This window comes from Cebidichthys violaceus, unplaced genomic scaffold (assembly GCF_023349555.1).
Source record: "Cebidichthys violaceus isolate CVI_PGR_0920_01 unplaced genomic scaffold, fCebVio1.0.p SCAF_72, whole genome shotgun sequence".
NCBI classification, from domain to species: domain Eukaryota; kingdom Metazoa; phylum Chordata; class Actinopteri; order Perciformes; family Stichaeidae; genus Cebidichthys; species Cebidichthys violaceus.
This window is the reverse complement of record NW_027176950.1, coordinates 899882-919150: the sequence shown is the minus strand read 5'-3', so window position 1 is coordinate 919150 and position 19269 is coordinate 899882. Positions and strand designations below refer to the sequence as shown.

The following is a 19269-nucleotide window of genomic DNA, read 5'->3' as shown; positions in this document are numbered from 1 at the left end:
TGAAATAAGGTCTGTAGTTAACACAAGCTGAAGAGATTTTAACGTTTTGCTCTACGACATAAAAGTATGTCAGTAAACATTGCTCCCATGAAAAGTGAAGCTTTAACGTGTCTTAAAAAAGGCGGCTGCTCACCATAGACTGTAAGAAGTGGACGTAGTCATCCATTGGTTTGTGGACTGATGTTTTGAAGCCTTTAGTTCGGCATTTAGTTTTTTTGCAACCAATGAACGGAAGTGACCATATTTGGACTGCGGAGCAGTGAAGTAGAGACGCCATATACATCTCTGGTAGAGACCTGTCAATCACCGTGTATCCCCGCCCTAAAGCATACCCTGTTTTATGGTCTGTTTGACTCTAAATGGACCATAATGTACTAAATGAACATCATGCTGTATTGAAGAAGACTTGAAACTAGAGATTGAGACCATAAACTCATGTTTACAATGTTTACTGAGGTAATAAATCAAGAGAGAAGTAGAGTCATTTTCTCATAGACTTCTATACAACCAGAGGAGTCGCCCCCTGATGGACACTAGAGAGAATGCAGCTTTAAGACACTTTGGCATTGGCTTCACTTTTCAGAAACGGAAGTTGCCGCCCGTTGCTAACAAGATGCTGAATGAGACAACTAAACCTCATCACTAGAACACTAGTGATGAACACAATACGTCATCCCTGCAGCACTCTGTGTAAACAAATAATGCACACTCTCTTCCTTTAGCAGTGTTCTGAACATCTGTCTAACAAGCATAACAGCCTGGTCGTGCTAACAAAAGGCTTCTGTCACGTTTGTTGCTTCTCCACTGCGGAGTTAGTGTGAATCTGAGAAAACGTGCGGCTCTGATGGTCACAACCTGTGGCCTCCTCTGCTGTGGGACTGTGGCTACCCATGTGGAGTTAGATCAGTGAGAGGGAGTTCATTTGGAGTGTTTGTGCTGGCACAATAGCGGGGGGGACACGCACTTTGGATTGGGCTTCTGCTGTGGCAGAAAACAAAGCAGGGCATTGGGGTAAAGGGCATCAAGAAGAGACCCCAAATCTTCTTTCTCTCTGTCCACTTTCCCCCCTCGATTCACTTGAAATGTGCCATTTGTTTTTCCCCCACTTTGCATCATTGAGTAGTTGTTTGAGAAAATACTTTCAAATGCTTATGAAATATGAAAAAAGACTCAAGTGATAGTTAAAGATTTCTGTCAAATTCTTTTCTGTATCTTGTTGCGTACTTTGTAGATAAAAAAAAACGAAACAGTGGCAAAGAACTTCAAAAAAGGGAAGCATTTGATGGCTGCATGTGTGTGCGTGTGTGTGTGTGTGTGTGTGTGTGTGTGTGTGTGTGTGTGAGAGAGAGAGTGAATGAGCGCGTTTTATTTGTACAGAAGAATGTGTGACATGTTTTCTTATGGACGTGGAGCATACAATGACCACGCTGGTACTGAACTAGGACTCGGAGGGAGGGGTGTCGATGCTGTTCAATAAAAATGTTCTTTTTTTGAAAAAGACAAAAAAGCTGTTACTGTAATTGAAACTTTTTTTCAGTTAGTTTCTGCCTATTTTAATTTATTTTTGTACTGTGATGGAAAAATAAAATGCACTGATCGTTCACCACTTGTCTTTTTGTGCCTCCAGATGTGGACTGCACTTTGAACACAGTATAAACATTTACCTTGTCTTTACTTGAACTGTTTATATGAGGAACATCAATACACCATGGTTCACACCATGGTTAACTTGGGAGTTAAAGGCCTTGCTCAAGGGCATCTCAATCCAACTTAATCTTAGAGTTGGTGGTTTGATCCCTACCTTCACATGATCACATTTCACATTTACCCTCTGTCAGTTGTGATAGGGAAGAACTATGAACCCCAGAAAAACCTTGAGGCGAGACACAGGTACATTCTTCTTTTAGACGAGTGGAAATAAAACATTCAAAATACAGCGTCAAGTTAGCATTACATAATGCCTCATTTGCATATTTAAACAGAACATTTCAGAAAACTTGTAATACAAAAAATAATTATCTTAATGCAAGTAATCTACTGTGGAAGTTTCATGATGATATCTATGAGTTTATTTTTTGACTCTATTCACCTGTAGAGTCTTCTAAATGTCTGTAGTTTAACTAAACGTCTCTTTAAAGGACGTTTTCTCTAAATGACTTTTTTCTCAGACTCTGATCCAGAAATCTCCACTTCAGTAGCTCTTACATACACCAAACTTTACACTTTCATTCCTCTCTATGTTCTGAAGCTTTCTACAGAGGGGTTTGTCCACCATCATACAGAGCCTCATTTACGTATACAACATTTTATTAAAAAAAAAAAAAAAAATCTTTATAGTTGTTGACAGTATTTTCTGATTTATGGCGAGATACAAAGAGATATCCAAAACTCCCTCTGTAAAAACATTTGACTTTAATTTGTCAACAAAATGCAACAAGAATTTGAAATGTTCAGATTTCTGTTCTGGAAATTAACACATATTCAATAATATAATGCATCATTTTCATATTTAAACTTAAAATTTAAGAAAACTTTTAGAAATAACAGTCTTATGTAAGTAATCTACTGGGGAACTTTGTGGTAATATCTATTGAATTATTTGTACCTTATTCACCTGTAGTGTCTCTCCTCACACAGGAAATAAAGGGAGAAGTGAGAGAAGGGACATTTTGTCTGCATTCATACGTACTAACAGCTGGTGTGGTGGAAACTGAATGTACCAACATTTATCACATTGTTATACTTATCTCCATTTCCTGCAATCTGACAAAAATAATCCTTTCCATCTGCTCTGCTCGCTGGTTAACTGCTGTATTGCTAACTTCTCCATCACAGCAGCTTACATGTAGCTTGGGTTGGTGGGAGGCTGGTCCCTGCGCAGTGGGCCTTATCTGGGCTGGTAGTTTGATAATTGTGACAATAACCATATCATCAATCTGCAATCCTACACGTGTGTTTACGTTCATCCTAAAGGAAAGTTGTGGATATGCTTTAAAGATGTCTATTCCCAGTCTTTCCTGCAGAAGCATCTCCTGGTTGGGAATCAGGGCTGTATCTCCAAACGCACACACAGACAGATTCGTTTGGGTCAGTTCACTCTTTGCAAATCACTCTCTGTCCATTAACTCCCATTTATTTCACCACTGGGTCAGTCAGTGCCGTCTTACTTAGCCACTGCCCCGTGGGGAAAAAACCCCAGTCATCCCACTCTTCTCAGCAGATAGTCATCCATCAACCAGTGGATTATAAACCCCTGCTGAGGTCACCGGTGACGGCTGACGCAGTGGCAGTGGGAAGCGGCATTGTCATGCCGACTGCAGGGGTTTTAGCCGTTTTCGTCGTCAACAGCTGTTAGTGGGTGGATTAACGACGAGCTCTGCTCAGCTATCTCCACGTCACACATTACAGAGTACGGCTGGCCTCAGGGAAACATTTGAGTCAACACAACATCAGTCCTGGCACGAGATACGTTTTATCTGATCACCCACACACCCGCACACAAGCTTAGAAAAGGACTAAAAGCAGCAGCTATTGATGCAAATACATTTATTAATAAAATGATTAAGGAAATATGTTTCATTATGGAACATCATGGAATGCATGAACTGCATTTATACAGAATACATTTGCACAAAAACAGGTGTTACAACAGTGAAGTTCCCTTTAGACTTAGGTCTGGATATTACAGGATATTTAATCACAAATATGCAAAATATAAACCAAATATAAAATTAGGCACATACTGAATTAATGGTGTATACGTACAGATTTTGCGCTAAGCCACAGAGTATGGAATAAATTATGCAAAAGAAAATGTGTTACCCTTTAGCTAACATGGACGGGCTTGATACAAGAGGGGGAAAAAAAGGAAAGGAAAGAACACAATGGCACAAGACTCCTAGTCTTAACTTTCCTATTTTATTTTCTTTTAAGCCCATTTATGAAGGAGTAATTAGGGAAAAGATTGTGATTTTTACATTTGCTGTAAAGCTGATAATCAATAAAATGGAAAAGTAAACTTCGCTGATTGGGTTTGAGCACAAAAAACAAAACATTAAAAAATAAAACTAATGATATTCCATACTCATTATTTCTCATGAATATTGTGTGTATCGAAGCCTGATCTATGTTCTACCTCAGTGCCAAGGGAGCTGTTTTTAAAGATTTACGTCTTCAGTAGGAACCAGTGAGCTTGCTGCTGAGCGCCACAGGCAGCAACTCAGAGAAGTTAGAAAGTTTTGAGACAAATGCTGAGTCTCAACTTCACATACTTCTGTACTTACGCTTGCTATTTTGAATGCATACGTGCGTTCACACTGACAAGTGTGGCAAAAAATGTATTGCACTGTGAGTATCCTGATTGTGTTCTCATAAAGGGTCAAAAAGTTGAGTGTGGACCGCTGAACACTTATCACCCTAAAGGGAGGCCATCTTGGCTTCGCAGCAGATGGGAGGGTTGCAGCAGCAGTTGCAGCAGCGCTGGTGAACATCGCACAAGACAAATACTCTTTACTGCTGTCGGATAGAAGACATCAGTATTGTTTATTGGGTTGATTGAGTTAATATATCTGTCATGATTTGGTACTGAAAAAGGCTGCTAGTTAGCTAGCTAGCTAACAGCCGTGTTCGATTTGAGACAACCATACCAACAGAAAAGGAGTAGAACGAACAGTTTTTGGTCATTTGACTAGTACAAAAGAAAATGGCAATTATTGTTTGCTGTTATGGTGACAACACACGGCGTCAACAGTGTTGGCAAGAGAGTGGACGCCAGCTTTCGCCTAGTTAGCTGGCTGGCTAGGTAATTCCACCGTGTTTTAACGCTACACTGGTTACAGAAACTGAGCCAAACAATGTTGTCACTCATCTGGCGATCTGCTTTCCTATGCTGTGATAAGAGTGTGCAGATAAAGCGGGTTAACTCGTTCAATTTTTACTGAATTACTCTTTACGCTTCGTAACGTTCATCCTCAACTGCTCATTTACTGCAAAACCGCAGTGAGTCCGGACTTGCCGTAAATCGATTTAGTTTATGGAAGTTAGCCCGCTACAACAGTCGCAATGGCAACGGAAAACATAAAAAGGACTGTATTGTATTTCTATGGAGACAGCACTACCCTGTCAATTTTCATCCAGTATGCAAGTATTTAGTGAACACTGTGTACTACACAGAACTGTACTAACGTAAGTATCTGAATTGCAACAAAGCGTACTGTTGGTTTTGGTCTTTTCATGGGAATTTGTTGACAATAATTAAGATGTAGAACCACAGTATTTATATTTGAGCTTAACATACTCATCTTTTTCGTTTGTTGCTATGTGATACTCCTATTGTTCGACTTGCTGTTCTGTTGCTGGTGTAGTTTACAGTTTGTATTTCCACGCCTCCTGGGCACAGGATGGAAAGCAGGAAAATAACAACAACAAAAAAATGGAAGAAAACCTTCACTGCCCTGCAGAACGGTGCAGTCAGACAAACGGGACGAGGAGCGAAGTGATCTGACAGGAGGAAGGAAAGTGGAAAAGGAGGAGGGAGGGAGAGAAAGCACGGGAGTAGAGAAGAGGAGGAGGCCAGGCGAGGCTTTGTTCACCAACCCCCCTTTTTGCCCCGAGAAAAGGAAGGAGAGAAGCGCTGAAGTGAGAAGTGACACGGAGTCCATCCTAATGATGAGCGGTGAATAGCAGAGCAGAGAGGAGAGGAGAAGCCCTGTGGGAGATTACCATGCTGAAGGATATGGAGAGCTGCAGCGTTATAATCCACACACACACACACACACACACACACGCACACACACACACACACACACACACACACACACACACACACACACACACACACACACATATCTCTGGCTCTGAGCTCCATAGAAAACCATCTATTAATGCTACCAATGTCACTTCCTTAACACACACTATGTATGCACCAGTTTCCCCAAACAACTCTTTTCTGCATCAAAGCGACGGGACAAGGTCAGCCACCACGAAGCTGCAAGGTAGAATGGAGATTTGCTTCCTCAAAAGACACGGGGGACATGCAAACTAATTAAGATAAACGACTCCTTCAGACATACACACAATTAGAGCGCCGTGCTACTGTGGCTAAAGTGATTGCTAACAAGTTTCTTGCTTCTTCAACTAGGCCAAACACCGAGGGAGCTCAGATTCGTAACCCTGGTTCTGTTGTTCCTCAGCCCACAGTCAAGTGCTCTTTATTCGGTCTTTGCACAGAAACGATACAGCCACGTCTCCGTGGGAAGAGATTCAGATACAGCTCTCGCCTCCTCATCCTAAGAATTTGTGACACTTACTGTCACGCCATCGTGACGACCCTATTATCAAGCAGATTCAAGGAGGAGCAGCAGAGTTCATTTTTAGCATTAAACAAACAGAAACATCCATCTTCACATGCATTCCTCCCAAATTAAAGACGCAATAATTAATTTGCCGTTCTGGAGCTTTCAACCAAGTTACATGATCTGTATTAATAGATAAAGTAATTATTTCATAGACCAAATAAGAAGTTGATCACCCATTGGTTTGTGGACTACAGATTTTTCAAGATCAAGAATAAACTTTTAACCTTAGAATAACTGGGGTGGTTAGTTGTCTTTAAAATACAAAAGAAACAATATATTTACGCCTTATGTTCTCAATCTGTGGATGGATATTAATATTAAATGCACAGTATGAAGCCAGAAATCTCCATCTCATGAGTTTCTGTGCTGTCACACATTCATCTTTTTGCAGACTGCTGGATAAAGAACATATTGTAACGTGCCAACACTTAACCAAAAGTGTTGGCACAAAAAACAAGAGTGAAAACTCTCAAAACATCCGACAACTCATGAGAGCAGCACAAAGCATCTCTGAGCATCGATGGTTTGATTGGTGTAGATTTGGCTCGAGAACAACGAAGGGAGTTTAGCGAGAGCAGATGAAAAATGAATCTCCTAACAGTCCAGAAAAAGTCATTCCCATCATTCAACAGGGAGGTAAACTAGGACGGCGGTCTGATTCCAAACGTCCCAACCCTTTTGTCTTCACTCCTTCACTAGTCGGGCCAAGAAGAGGAGAGCTAAAAAGAGCTAATCAACACTCCCACACTCTTTCTCTCTGATGAAGCGGATATTCGTCAAAAGGGAGTCTGACTCCGAAGGATCACTACAAGTCATTAGGCTATTCACTCAACACAAAGACAGCAAAGATGAGACGATGTTCGGGGAGCTGGAGTTCTCGTGGGATTATACAGTACTGGCCAGCAACACTTTGCTGATAAACTTATATTTTAGGGAGAATATGAGCTCAAAATACGTCTCGTAAAAAAGAAATACTTTGGTTATCGTCTTCATAATTGCCTTCTGTTATTCAGTTTTAGTTCTCTTTCTAGACTAAATGCAGTATAAGTGCCGTCACATGAATTATATTCCACCCTTTAATATATAAGCAGCATTGGAGTATTATAAAAAGCACACATATTGCAGTAGAGAGTACACAAAGCAGGATTTAAATTAACAGATCTTTGCATGTAGCAGGTTGCAATGTTCAGGATATGCTCAACACATCCTGCTCAACATCAATGGATTTAGAGTTTGTGCCTCAGACACCGACTGAACCACGGAATCACATTATCGCTGTTCTTGTATGTGATTGTAAACACTGAACAAACTCAAAAGTGTACGCTGCGTTTCCTTTCATTTACCACATAGGTAGGCAAGTCTTCAATCACGGTCAATAACATTATTATTCTTTAGAATACATATCACAAAAAAAAAAGACTTTCCTTCTATTTTAGAGCAGATAATCAATCGAGTATCTGAAAAATCAGAGTCATACATATATAAATATCATCTTACTTTGCGCTTCAGGGCTTCACTTTAGATGGGGCTCCTACACAGGGAGCTGCACGCATGATAAATTCCTGCAAAGCCTTTGGATTCATTTCCTGTTACGCAACATCAGTGGTTCAGAGAACAGTTGCCGCATAATCTCCTGTCACCTTGACTACCACCATATTGCATCTACCATAAAGTAAATATTGCACAAAGCAAATCATTTGAAATTTGGATTTTAAAAAGACAGAACTCCACTTTGGTGTATTTAACCCCCCCCCCCCAAAAAAAACAACCCCTGTTTAGCTAACACAGGTTTGCATGTAGGCGTATTGTACACTTCCTGTTTGTAGTAGCATTGCATATAAATCTACGAAACAGGCCAAATTTGGCATGGCTTTGCATTTTTGAGGATTTAATTACCACAATCCTCCTACAGAGCTGCTATGTAACTCGTCACATCGTCAGCAGATCTGCAAATAAGAATCATCATCATTATCCCCGGCCTGGTTTTGAAATCAGCTGTCACTGTTTTTTTTTTCTTTCTATTTGGCTTGTTTTAGTTGCCAGGAACAGCCAGGATGTAACCAGACCGGCTCTTGGTGAAGTCTGGCTGCGACTGGTTGATCTTGGGTTCCACGATGACGGTGCACTTCCTGCCGCTCATGCTGCACCGGATGGGACTCGATACGTTCACCTGCAGCTTCCTCTTCTCACTGCAGACACGGAGAGCCAGAGAGAGGAAAGTTACTGGCAGGTGTGATTCGGCACATTGTGAAAAGCAAACATCAGGAAATGAACATTAACGCGTATAATAATAATAATAATAAACAGTTTATTCATATTACTGCCACCCTAATGTGTGCGTGTAAGCAGCTTGCCTCGGTGGCTTCACATTACATTCGGTCATAGTTTAATGTACAGGAATAAAATATGCAGATCCATTAGTGACCCGTGAGAGAGAGAGAGAGAGCAAAAGTATGAAAGGCTATTTAGGACATAAATCATTCTTGCTCTCACACAGCAGAATAACCCCCCCCCCCCCCCCCTCCCCCCCCCACACACACACACACACACACACACACTACTGTAAACACTTTTATATGCACAGTCATACTCTCTCACACACACATACAAATTATTTGAGGCCATAAATCACACTTGATCACACAAAAACACACAACTGTAATTTCAAATAAACTCAATTCTTCTCACACACACACACTCACGCACGTACGCACACACGCACACTTTACAGTAGTATTGTCAGACTGAGACTGATCAGTGTACTAATCATAAGACAGTTTATTATTTTATCACAATGTATGTAGAAGTCAGAGGACACATGAGTGTGTGTGTGGGAGAATAATAGTGTGTGTGTGCAGGATTAGGCTGCTGTATGTCCTAAAATCCAGCTAAAATTGGGTTCGGCAATTTCGCAGGTGCCATCTTGGCTTTTTTGCAAATGATGAACAGAAGTTACCATATTTTGATTGCGAAGAAACAACGTAGAGACCTGTCAATCACAGTAAGCCCCGCTCCTAAAGCATACCCTGCTTTATGGTCTGTTTGACTCTAAATGGACCATAATTTACTAAATGAACATCATGCTGTATTGAAGAAGACTTGAAACTAGAGATTGAGACCATAAACTCATGTTTACAATGTTTACTGAGGTAATAAATCAAGAGAGAAGTAGAGTCATTTTCTCATAGACTTCTATACAACCAGAGGAGTTGCCCCCTGATGGACACTAGAGAGAATGCAGGTTTTAAGACACTTAAGCATTGGCTTCAGAGTTTGCTGAAAAAATTAAGATGAATAACGAATGAATGAAGAAATCAAGCAGGAGTGCTGCTGAAGCAATGATCCATATGGCGTCGACGGACTGGATCGGCTTTTAGTGCCTGTCACATCTAGTTAGACCCTTTTCTAGGCCGACGGGTGCTTTGCCTCGTTTGCTCTTAAACAGGATCGATGACGGGAATCAAAGAGTGAGGAGAAAGAGGCAGAAATGGCTGCTGTTCAGAAAGAGAAAGAGAGTGAGAGAGAGAGAGAGAGAGAGAGAGAGAGAGAGAGAGAGAGAGAGAGAGAGAGAGAGAGAGAGAGAGAGAGAGGAACATGTAATGTGAAGATGATGTGATAATTGCTCTCTGGTGGAGAGAGTAAATGTAAAGGAGAGGAGGGGTGGACATCCACAAGCATCTCTTTCTGTTCAGTCAAGTGCTCGTTGTGACACACTTTCTCACTGACACAGTTACTGATGGCGGCCCACGAACAAATCCATGAACTGCATTAACACCGTCGTCGATTCTAAAACGAGGAACCGAGTCGCAAACCCGACGACACCGACTCGTTGCGCAACAAGTCCTAAACAGCCGGCTCCCGCTGCCCACGCCGCACACCTCTGCAGACGCCTCTCTGTATCTCGTGCTTATGCAGAGTGGAGAGGCTCAGGGGTAGCGCTGATGCTGGTTTCCATGGAAACCCCCCCTTCCCTCCCCCCCTTCTGTGGACTGAACTTCCCCCATCTGTCATGGCTGCCGGCCAGCCAATGGTGCTGTGTGTGTGTTTATGTTGTGCTACGTCTCTTTCTCTGAGCGTCTCCATCTCACTGAAGAGCCAGAGGGGATGCTGCGCTGTGCTCCTCGTGAAGGACCAACGGGGTGAGGCTCACATTCACAGAAACGGACACGCACACACACACACACACACACACACACACACACACACCCTCACAAAGCTTCCACCAAACCACATCTTTGACACCTTTCTGATACGTCGGGGCCGAAGCTTGCCTCTAAACAAACACTCTGGCATCCCTTTTTAAAAACCAAACCTGCTTCATCTTTGAATAAAACAAAAACATGATTCGTTGAGTCTGAGGGCCATCGGCTGGCCTTTCCCATCAGAAGCTGGTCAGAGCCAGTCAGAGCCCCGAGGGCAGGCTTAGTCCTCCACTGGATGGCCTCTCTGACTGGAAAATCAATTTTTTCCTCCTCCCTATGGGATCCCTTTGTGTGTCTTTGCCCTTCATGCCATGCAAGTTTAGGCTCACTTGCTCCCAAAAGTATCTCCTCTTCACTCGGAGGGATTGAGGATAAGAGGGGAAAGAGGTGAGAAGAAAGAGGTGAAAATAAAAGTTGAGGACAAAATGATGGAGGCTCAAGGAAGAGTTAAAAGGGAATAAAGAGGGTCTGTAGAAAAAGATGCATCAGAGAGAGAATATTGAGAAAAAGGTAAGAGGTGCTGAAAGGTACCAGAGTGAAGGAAAGTGCTGCAAAATGAGAGCGGCGAGGAGAAGACGAGCCGGAATATTTTCAGGTGGAGGAGCCCGGATTACCTCCAGTCTGTGAAGCCATCCTGTCCCACTTCTGAGTCATCCCTCTAATAGTGTACCTGGCTCTCCCCCAAGCTCTCTGCTGCTGAATAATAAATGACCGCTGAAGGGGGGGGGGGGTAAGCCATAAAGACTCAGGACTTTCAGGAGGTGATCAAAGTCGGATCTTCCCTCACTTCTAGCTATGATGATGGGGCCATTTTTGAAGTTATACCTCAAAAAGTTATATGACTCTTGTTCTTATTCCTGCACTTATGAAATCCCTGAGTTGGGACTAAAGCTTGAAGACATCTACAAAACAAACCTCCAGTATAATCAGACTTATATTTACACATTGTTACGCCCACTGACTTTCCTCTGGTCTGTTTCTGGAAGTGAGCTCTGCTGATGTGCTCTTATTCCTGAAACTAGGAGTAATGTCATATTTCCCGATTTTGTGCCTCCTCGATTCCTTTCCTCGCCTCGCGTCTCAGTCCCGCCCATGGAGATGCGAGCGGAGGAGGCGAGGAAGAGAGGGGAGAGGAGTCGAGGCCACGGGCATCAGGTATCCTCCTTTGTGCTTCAAATAAGCATCGGCAGCACCTCAGTGTCCAACTCTCCATCGTGTAATAAGAGAGGTCATTTCTATTCTGTGCATAATCCTATTAAAATCGATTATCAAGGAGTCAAATGAAGGAGGCAAATATTTGCATCAGTGGAAAACGACAGAGATAGCTTGTGAAAATAAGAGACCAGTGAATACGGTCAGGTTCTGTGACAAGAACACGCACCAAATATATCGTCCAATCTGAAGGAATGGACTGCGGATACCCAGCATGTGCACATGAAACAGATGTGCACACTGACACACACACACACACACACATGGACACCTGTAGTCCAGCAGGTTGATGCAGATGGGAGCAGTGATGAACCCATGCTGTCGATCTGTCAGAGACTCAGAGCCTCCCTGACCAAACACAACTACAGTGTCCTCACATCAATATTTCAGTTGGTGAGACCACACTGAGATGAAGAAAGGGAACGCAAGACGTGAGGGGAAAGCACGCACATGTGTACTGTGTGTGTGTGTGTGTGTGTGTGTGTGTGTGTGTGTGTGTGTGTGTGTGTGTGTGTGTGTGTGATGGCTGGGCACCATTGGGCAGGACTGAGGGAGCAGACAGAACCACGCTGCCTCTATGATTGATGGATACCCAGGCTTTTCTCCAGACTCCTCATGCACATTAAAGCACCGTCTCCACATTATTCCAGCCAAAGCAGGATCAGAGACACTCATTAACAATATGGATGTGGTTTATTTAAAAAGATGGGTGTGCTGCAAGAGACTGCATTATTACATCTTTACACGTTCAATATTTGAATTATGGTTGATGCAGCATCTACCCTTAAGATTATAATATTATATATCTCATGGCTAGGAAAAGGATATTTACTTTTGATTCCATGTATTGTTCTTTTGCACATTTGTTTTCCACAGTTGACAGTAGAAAGAAATTGTGGAGGTTGGTTTAAGGCATGTTACTGGTTACACTCGTCATCACTTTCTCGCTTCTAGACAGTACATTTTGAGAATAATGAAATTAACAGCGCGTTGAGCATCAATGCCTTTGTTGGTGCTTGTGGCTCACGCTACGGTGCCACGCGTGAGTATAAACAAAGCTTAAGAGTCAACAGCCATGCCAGCAGCTCTGTGAGGCTGTGCTGAGTTAAATGCTAACGCCAGCATGCTAACATGCGGATGTTTAGCAGGTAAAATGTTATCCATCTTATTTTGGCATGTTAGCATGCTGACATTTGCTAACTAGCACTAAACGTAGCTGAGGCTGATAGGAAGTGGATTAGTACAGCAGGTATTTGGTCATAAACGACAAGTTTCAAACATGAAGTTATGAACAAAATGTCGTGGCAAATTATCAAATAGTTGCAAAGAGACATTTGAATCTTAAATAAAAAATTGTCAACAACATGGTAGAAACGTCAAAGTCTGGAAGATTCATCGTCTGGGAACCATGAATGTCTGTACAAAAAAAAATGAGCCAATCAATACAGTGGATGCTGCTAGTGTGGCAAAAGTTATGTTGAGTAGAGATGCTGACATCCCTGTATGCTCTCGCTCTTTTTCTACATTTCTCTCTTCCTTTTCATCCACCCACTTAACTACATACATTTTTTATTTAACACCAGACCTGCCACATCATCCCTCTTCCTCTCACTGTCACGCCTTCTCTGCGTCTCACATGGCTGCATCACCCGTCTCACGTGCTCCCCGAGTGCAACATTCCCACCGGAGAGGAAACGAAAAGACGCACACGGAGCGCAGACCTGCATCACACTGGAACTAAACCCGAGCAGGCTTTTTAATGGGAGGAAATGTTATCATCACTGGACGATCGCCGCAAAGAAAAGAATGTGATCAGAGGCAGCTCCACCAGCCTGGATGGAGGAAACTGTGCTGGCCTCATGTGCTCCACTTTAAAGTGTTAAAACTGCCTTAGAGGCTTTCTGAGAGCAGTTCTTTAATTAGCACCACCGTTCCCAAGTTTTGCTCGTACTGCAACTGCAGATGTGGTGTATGAGGAGTAGAGAGGCATTTGAGATGCTGTTATTGTGGTTTAGCTCAGTGTTAAAAGAAGACTGGAGGGATATCTCAAGAGTACAGACACTATATTAAGTCTCGACTCAAGATCATTTCTGCATGAGATCTCCTCTCAAGGTACAACTTATTCTTTGAACTTTTTACCTTTCTTATAAATATATTACTCATAACTTATCTTCACATTTCACATCTAGGTTGACAAAAGGTTTTTGGTGTTGCAGAGCTCGTCATGACAGCTGCAAGCTGCAGAAAGTAAAATGTTTAGAGGCACGGACAAAAAAACACAAAGAGCAGATCAAATGCAGCACCGAGAACCTTCTGCAGCAACCGTCTCGGGTGATTTCAGCAGGTTTTGGTGCATCAAATCCACCATAAGGCGGCCTTTGCATGCAGTATTGACTAAGCTGAGAACGTGCAGCGTTCCCTCTCTCGGTTGTTATCTTTTCTTCCCGCTACGGAGAAGAAGAGCTGTACTCTCAACGGGAGGGATTACTAAGTAGGTCATTTAAAGAACGGGGGAGAGAATGCACTGACAGCAAAAATGGAATTGATTCAAACGTTTGTAAGAAGGGAAAAGATAGGAAGGAAAAGAGCGAGGTCAATCTTTAGTGGAGGGTTCAGAGGTCAGAGGCGGCTGCTTCGGGCTTCTGCACGAGACAAAGAGGAGGAAGGTGAGGAGCTATGAAATCTACTGTAAACCGACGTGTTCAGCTCTATGAAACATGCGAGAGAGCGTCCCATTCCACTGCACAAGATTAAGAGTCTCCAAGACTCCCATGAGGCTCCATTTGAAGCTGGATCAGTAAACACAAGCTCCACTTGTTAATATGCTAAGCTAGTACTTCTGCTTCTTTATGCACAGTAAGCGAGATCTGCGGCGTTGACTATCAAGGGCCCCCGAGGGCCTCTGAGACGTCTTGAATAAAATGCCTTTTGTGATCCTCAAGTGTGAAAGCATAAATATTTTACACGTTTATCTCCCAGCTCTCTGGTTTTCGGTTGAAATCCGTCAAAACTGAAAACAAACATTCTCATACAGCAGCTGCTGTGTTATCTGATGGAAACTCAGTTTGTCTCTGAGTTTCATCTGTTCTCCACCCAACATGTAAAGATATAACAGAGTGCGAACAGAAGACTACTGATGGCAGCTAAATAGTCCGATCAGGCAAAGAAGGATCTAAATCCTTGTCCTGTGGATGAATGCGTGGACGTGCGTTTGAGTTGTGCATTCAGGTGATTGTGTGCAAGGCATTTACATAAAGTTCAGGGACTTGCAGGAGACGAACACAAAGAATTATTAAAAAATGAAGCAGCAGAGGCCCACTAATATTTCACTCGACGTCTCCAGTGAAGCTCCAGAAACACTGAATCGCTTCCCATAATAACGCAGCTCGATAGCATCTCAACTGTTTGATTAGATCCACTTCAGATATTTAGGGAATGAGATCGCTTTCAGCAACTGCTGCACTTAAGGTTTTTATTTATTTTTTTTTTTTTGGTAAATACATAATATTTTCCTCTGAAAGACGTCTTAAAGGAGAAAATGTAGTCTAAATTATATGAATAAAGTGAATCAGTGACTAAACCCATTGAGATGTTATGCAAGCGTGCAATCAAAATATTGGAGAAAAGGCCAATAAAAATGTTTCTCAGGCTTTAAGCTGAGAGATAAAATAATTTAATGGTTCTTGGAAACTTTTAAAATCGTATTAGTCCTTGTGGATCAAATTCTCACAACTTTAAGATTTTTTTGGGGTGTTTGTGATGCTTAAAAAAATGTTTTCATAGGTTTTAAAGCCGAGCCTTTTTCTTCATCCTTGAATAAAGGAAAAATCTCCAGCCAGCCCGGCGCCGTCTCTGGTCAAGACAAACCTCCTGTGGCCACTCCTCTCAAGAGCCTCGAGGACAGCAGAAGATGGAGTGACCGCTGGTGGGATGTCCACACGGCATCTGGAGCTACACTCTCCCTGTTCCCACGGGACAGCGGGTGAATGACGGCTATCAATAACGGCGACTCGTGCAAGCTGCTCCGAGGAGGCCCGAGCTCACAGATGCTCTGGTTAAACAAAAAGGACACACTTCTCATCTCTACGCCTCTCTGTTCAAAAGGACCAGCGGGCGATGAAACACAAACCGGAAATGTACAAAAAGCAAAGGCCTCCGTCTCTGGGGAGGAACTGCATTTGCTCCCACAGATGGTGGAGGCTATCTCACCCTGCAGAGCCACAATAGCCACACAGCTGGAGTGTTAAACAAACGAGTCCATTGTGTGCTCGGGTCCTCTCATTGTTGTCTCTGACCAGTGAGCTCAGTCTTCCTCACTGATCGTCTGTGTGTTTGGCCTTTCAGAAAGGACTCTCCACCTTCTTCAAGGCTCAATAGACTTAAAAACACATCAGGTGAATCAATAAGCCCACCGAGACACAACAGAAAGAAAAGACAGGCCGCCTCAATTAGTTGCTCATTACTGAAGGGAGACCGCTCACTTCTCAAGTGGCTACGCCTCCAATTCTGTTTATTAAAGGCAATCAATACGTCAATCAAAGGCTCATCTATTTTTCTTCTACTGACAGGCTGCTGTTTTCTATTCACTGGTGGGAAGGTTTGGACGTCCAGAGTGAGACTCCAGCAGGGACGTGTGTTTTGTTTCTCCACTAGATAAAAGTGTTTTCATAAAAATGAAGACCCATTTATGTTTTACCGTTTCACGCAGGGCATGACAAATAAACACAAGAAAGTACACTTTCCTGGAGATATTACGCACACCGCTTACACCGGCAAACTGTTCATACCTGCAGCGATGCAAATGTGTAACAGTTTACAGCAACACAAAATGAAAGGTTTGAATAGATTCCTGCAGGCAGAGGACCAACTACCAGGATCCTATTGAACCAGAGCAGCTTCATTTACTATTTTCCTGAACAATGAATACAAATTGTTCACATTGAATATGCGATACAGGGTTCCCCCGATTTAATAATGTTTGACTGAAGCACTCTTCTGTGCTGCCGTCAATCCTATAATTAAATATGGATCCCAGATCAAAATGTGCGTTGAAGGGTCTTGAATATATAATCCGCAGTAATTGCAATTATATGTCTAATGTATGTATCCTTGTTTCTTGTCTTTAATTTGTTGTCTTTGTTGATGTTACAAATTAATCTGCTGGGATGCAAGAAACCTTTCTGACTTGATCTGACAATAAAGTACTATCATCATTTAGAGACTCACTGAATTAGAAGTAAAATACACAAACTGTCCCTTTGAAGTCGATCTATAACGGTTTCTGGACTCCTTTGTGCTTTTTCTGATGTAAACGTTTTACTATTTGTTGGATCAAAGCCACAGTCAAAGCATCTCTTTGTGCAAGCAGCGCCGGGTCAGAGTTGATTTTGCTCAGGGCTGGGAGCCACATAAGGTCGGATAAAAAGCACAAATGAATAGATGAAATGGAAGGATATGGAGGCGAAAGCAAGGTGAGGTTAGAAGGAGATGTAATTAAGGAGATTACATTATGGGAGTGAAGGGAGGACGAGATGAACGCAGCATAAAGAAGCATGATGAAAAGACGTAAGGTGGGGCAAATTAATGGCCATCAATGACAGAAGACCAGATCTAGGGAGTGAGCAAAGGAAGAGAGGAGGTGAAGGAGGCCGAGGAGGGGAGGAGAGAGTGTGCCGAGGCTGATCATAATTGGTCTGACAGTGGGAGACGGAGCGGTGCTGTTGCTGGGTGGAACGGGTGTGTTTTGGGGGGGTCGGATTATGGGGTAAACGTGGAGGTCGATGCAGTAAGATATCAAGGCTCCTACTGTACCAGCACTTAACCGATGCTGTTATCCAGAGTGACAGTAAGATGGTGGACGACAGTAAGCGCATACATTATATACAAAGTGTGAGGAGAGCTCCGATGGGAATACACAGGCAGCTACTCTGAGAGCCCAGCAGCAGATTAAATATAGCTCACACCAGCAGATGCACATGCATACACTGTACATATTCCATGTTGGCTATTATATATTAATATATATATATATATATATATATATATATATATATATATATACGGTATATCCACACAGTACGTACTATATGTACATAGGTTGAATTGGAATAAAAAAAGGTGTATTCAACATAATGCATATATATATATATATATATATATATATATATATATATATATATACACACTATCTTTTCTAACTATTCACGCAAAATAAAGTTGAAATTATAAGAAATCCTACCCAAAAAATTATTGGTGGGAAAACGATGAGGACCCTAATCTATGACACGAAAGCTCGGGGCGAATCTGAGCCGAGCTTTTCATTCAATTTCCACTCGCAATCTGTTTGTAATGAGCGTCTGATTTACTAAGACGGAGACTAATTACGCAATCAACGACTGCGACTGTGTTTAAATACGTTTAGCATTTGAGCGGGAGGCTGCGAGGAAAAGTTCACAGTCGGGATTTGTCTGAGATCAAGAAGCTCAGTAATGAAATCATAAAGATCCTGAAATAGAAACGCTCATTAATGGCATTCCAAATATTGATAATAACAACTGAGGCTGCAATTAAACTTCAGAGCGAGAGAATTTTCCGTGCAAAACTGATCCTCGTAAAGAGTGTGAACTTTAGTAGATCCAGCGACACGTGTATCTCCTCCCATTTGAAACGAGGCTTAATAAATCTCTCCCCGAGTGCAGAATCTGTGAAACGGTCAGAGCTAATTACAAGAGGGCAATTTTGTTCACATGTGTCATGAGATGCGTTATTGCGATGCCGGAGGATGTAATGATCTTTACAGCGGTCAGCTGCTCAGACGACTGCTGAGGAAGACGATACAACAGATCTATCAGCAGCTTTCTGGTAACGTTTGATCTATAAAATGTTAGAAAATAGATTTCTCAGAGCCCAAAGTGATATCATGACGTTGCCAAACCTGCACTAGTCAATTTTGAGAGACTGCTTTCAGACTAGTGGAGAGAAAACATCCAAAATACACATTTAGATGTTTATTTTACTATTTTGTCTATTTGCGTATGTTGATTTCTCCTAAATTCAGCAAAGGTTACCATTAGATAATGCCTCATTTGCATATTTAAACATAACATTTAAGAAAACTTGTAATACCAAAAATAATTGTCTTAATGTCAGTAATCAACTGAGGACGTTTCATGGTGATATCTGTTAGTTAAAACGGACAAACGGACTAATGAAGTAATTGTTTGACTGTGAAGCCTTTTACTCCACCCAGTCGTCTGTTACTCTGTGCTTATGCTTCATAATGAAAACACAACATGGTGCGATCAGCAGGTCAACACACTCTGAGAGAAACAAACGGTGAGGGGAAGGCAGTGATGATTCGGGGCAGCAGAGGAGAAGTAGGTCACACTCGCCCATTCATACACAACCTCTGACACATTCTCACACATTCAAGTATTATCTCTGTGCGCACACACACACACACACACACACACACACACACACACACACACACACACACA

At 42.3% G+C, this 19269-nt stretch overlaps 1 protein-coding gene across 1 annotated transcript in view; it reads right to left on the bottom strand.

Annotated features, from left to right (window-relative positions):
• Nucleotides 1–3529: 3529 nt before the first annotated feature.
• The window catches only part of myo1d (myosin 1D), an 89854-nt gene continuing 74114 nt past the window's right edge, over nt 3530–19269 (bottom strand). Inside the window, exon 22 of the mRNA XM_068736718.1 lies at nt 3530–8545. Coding sequence (XP_068592819.1) covers nt 8389–8545 — 157 coding nt within the window. The 3' untranslated portion in view covers nt 3530–8388. The remainder of the gene's footprint in view (nt 8546–19269) is intronic.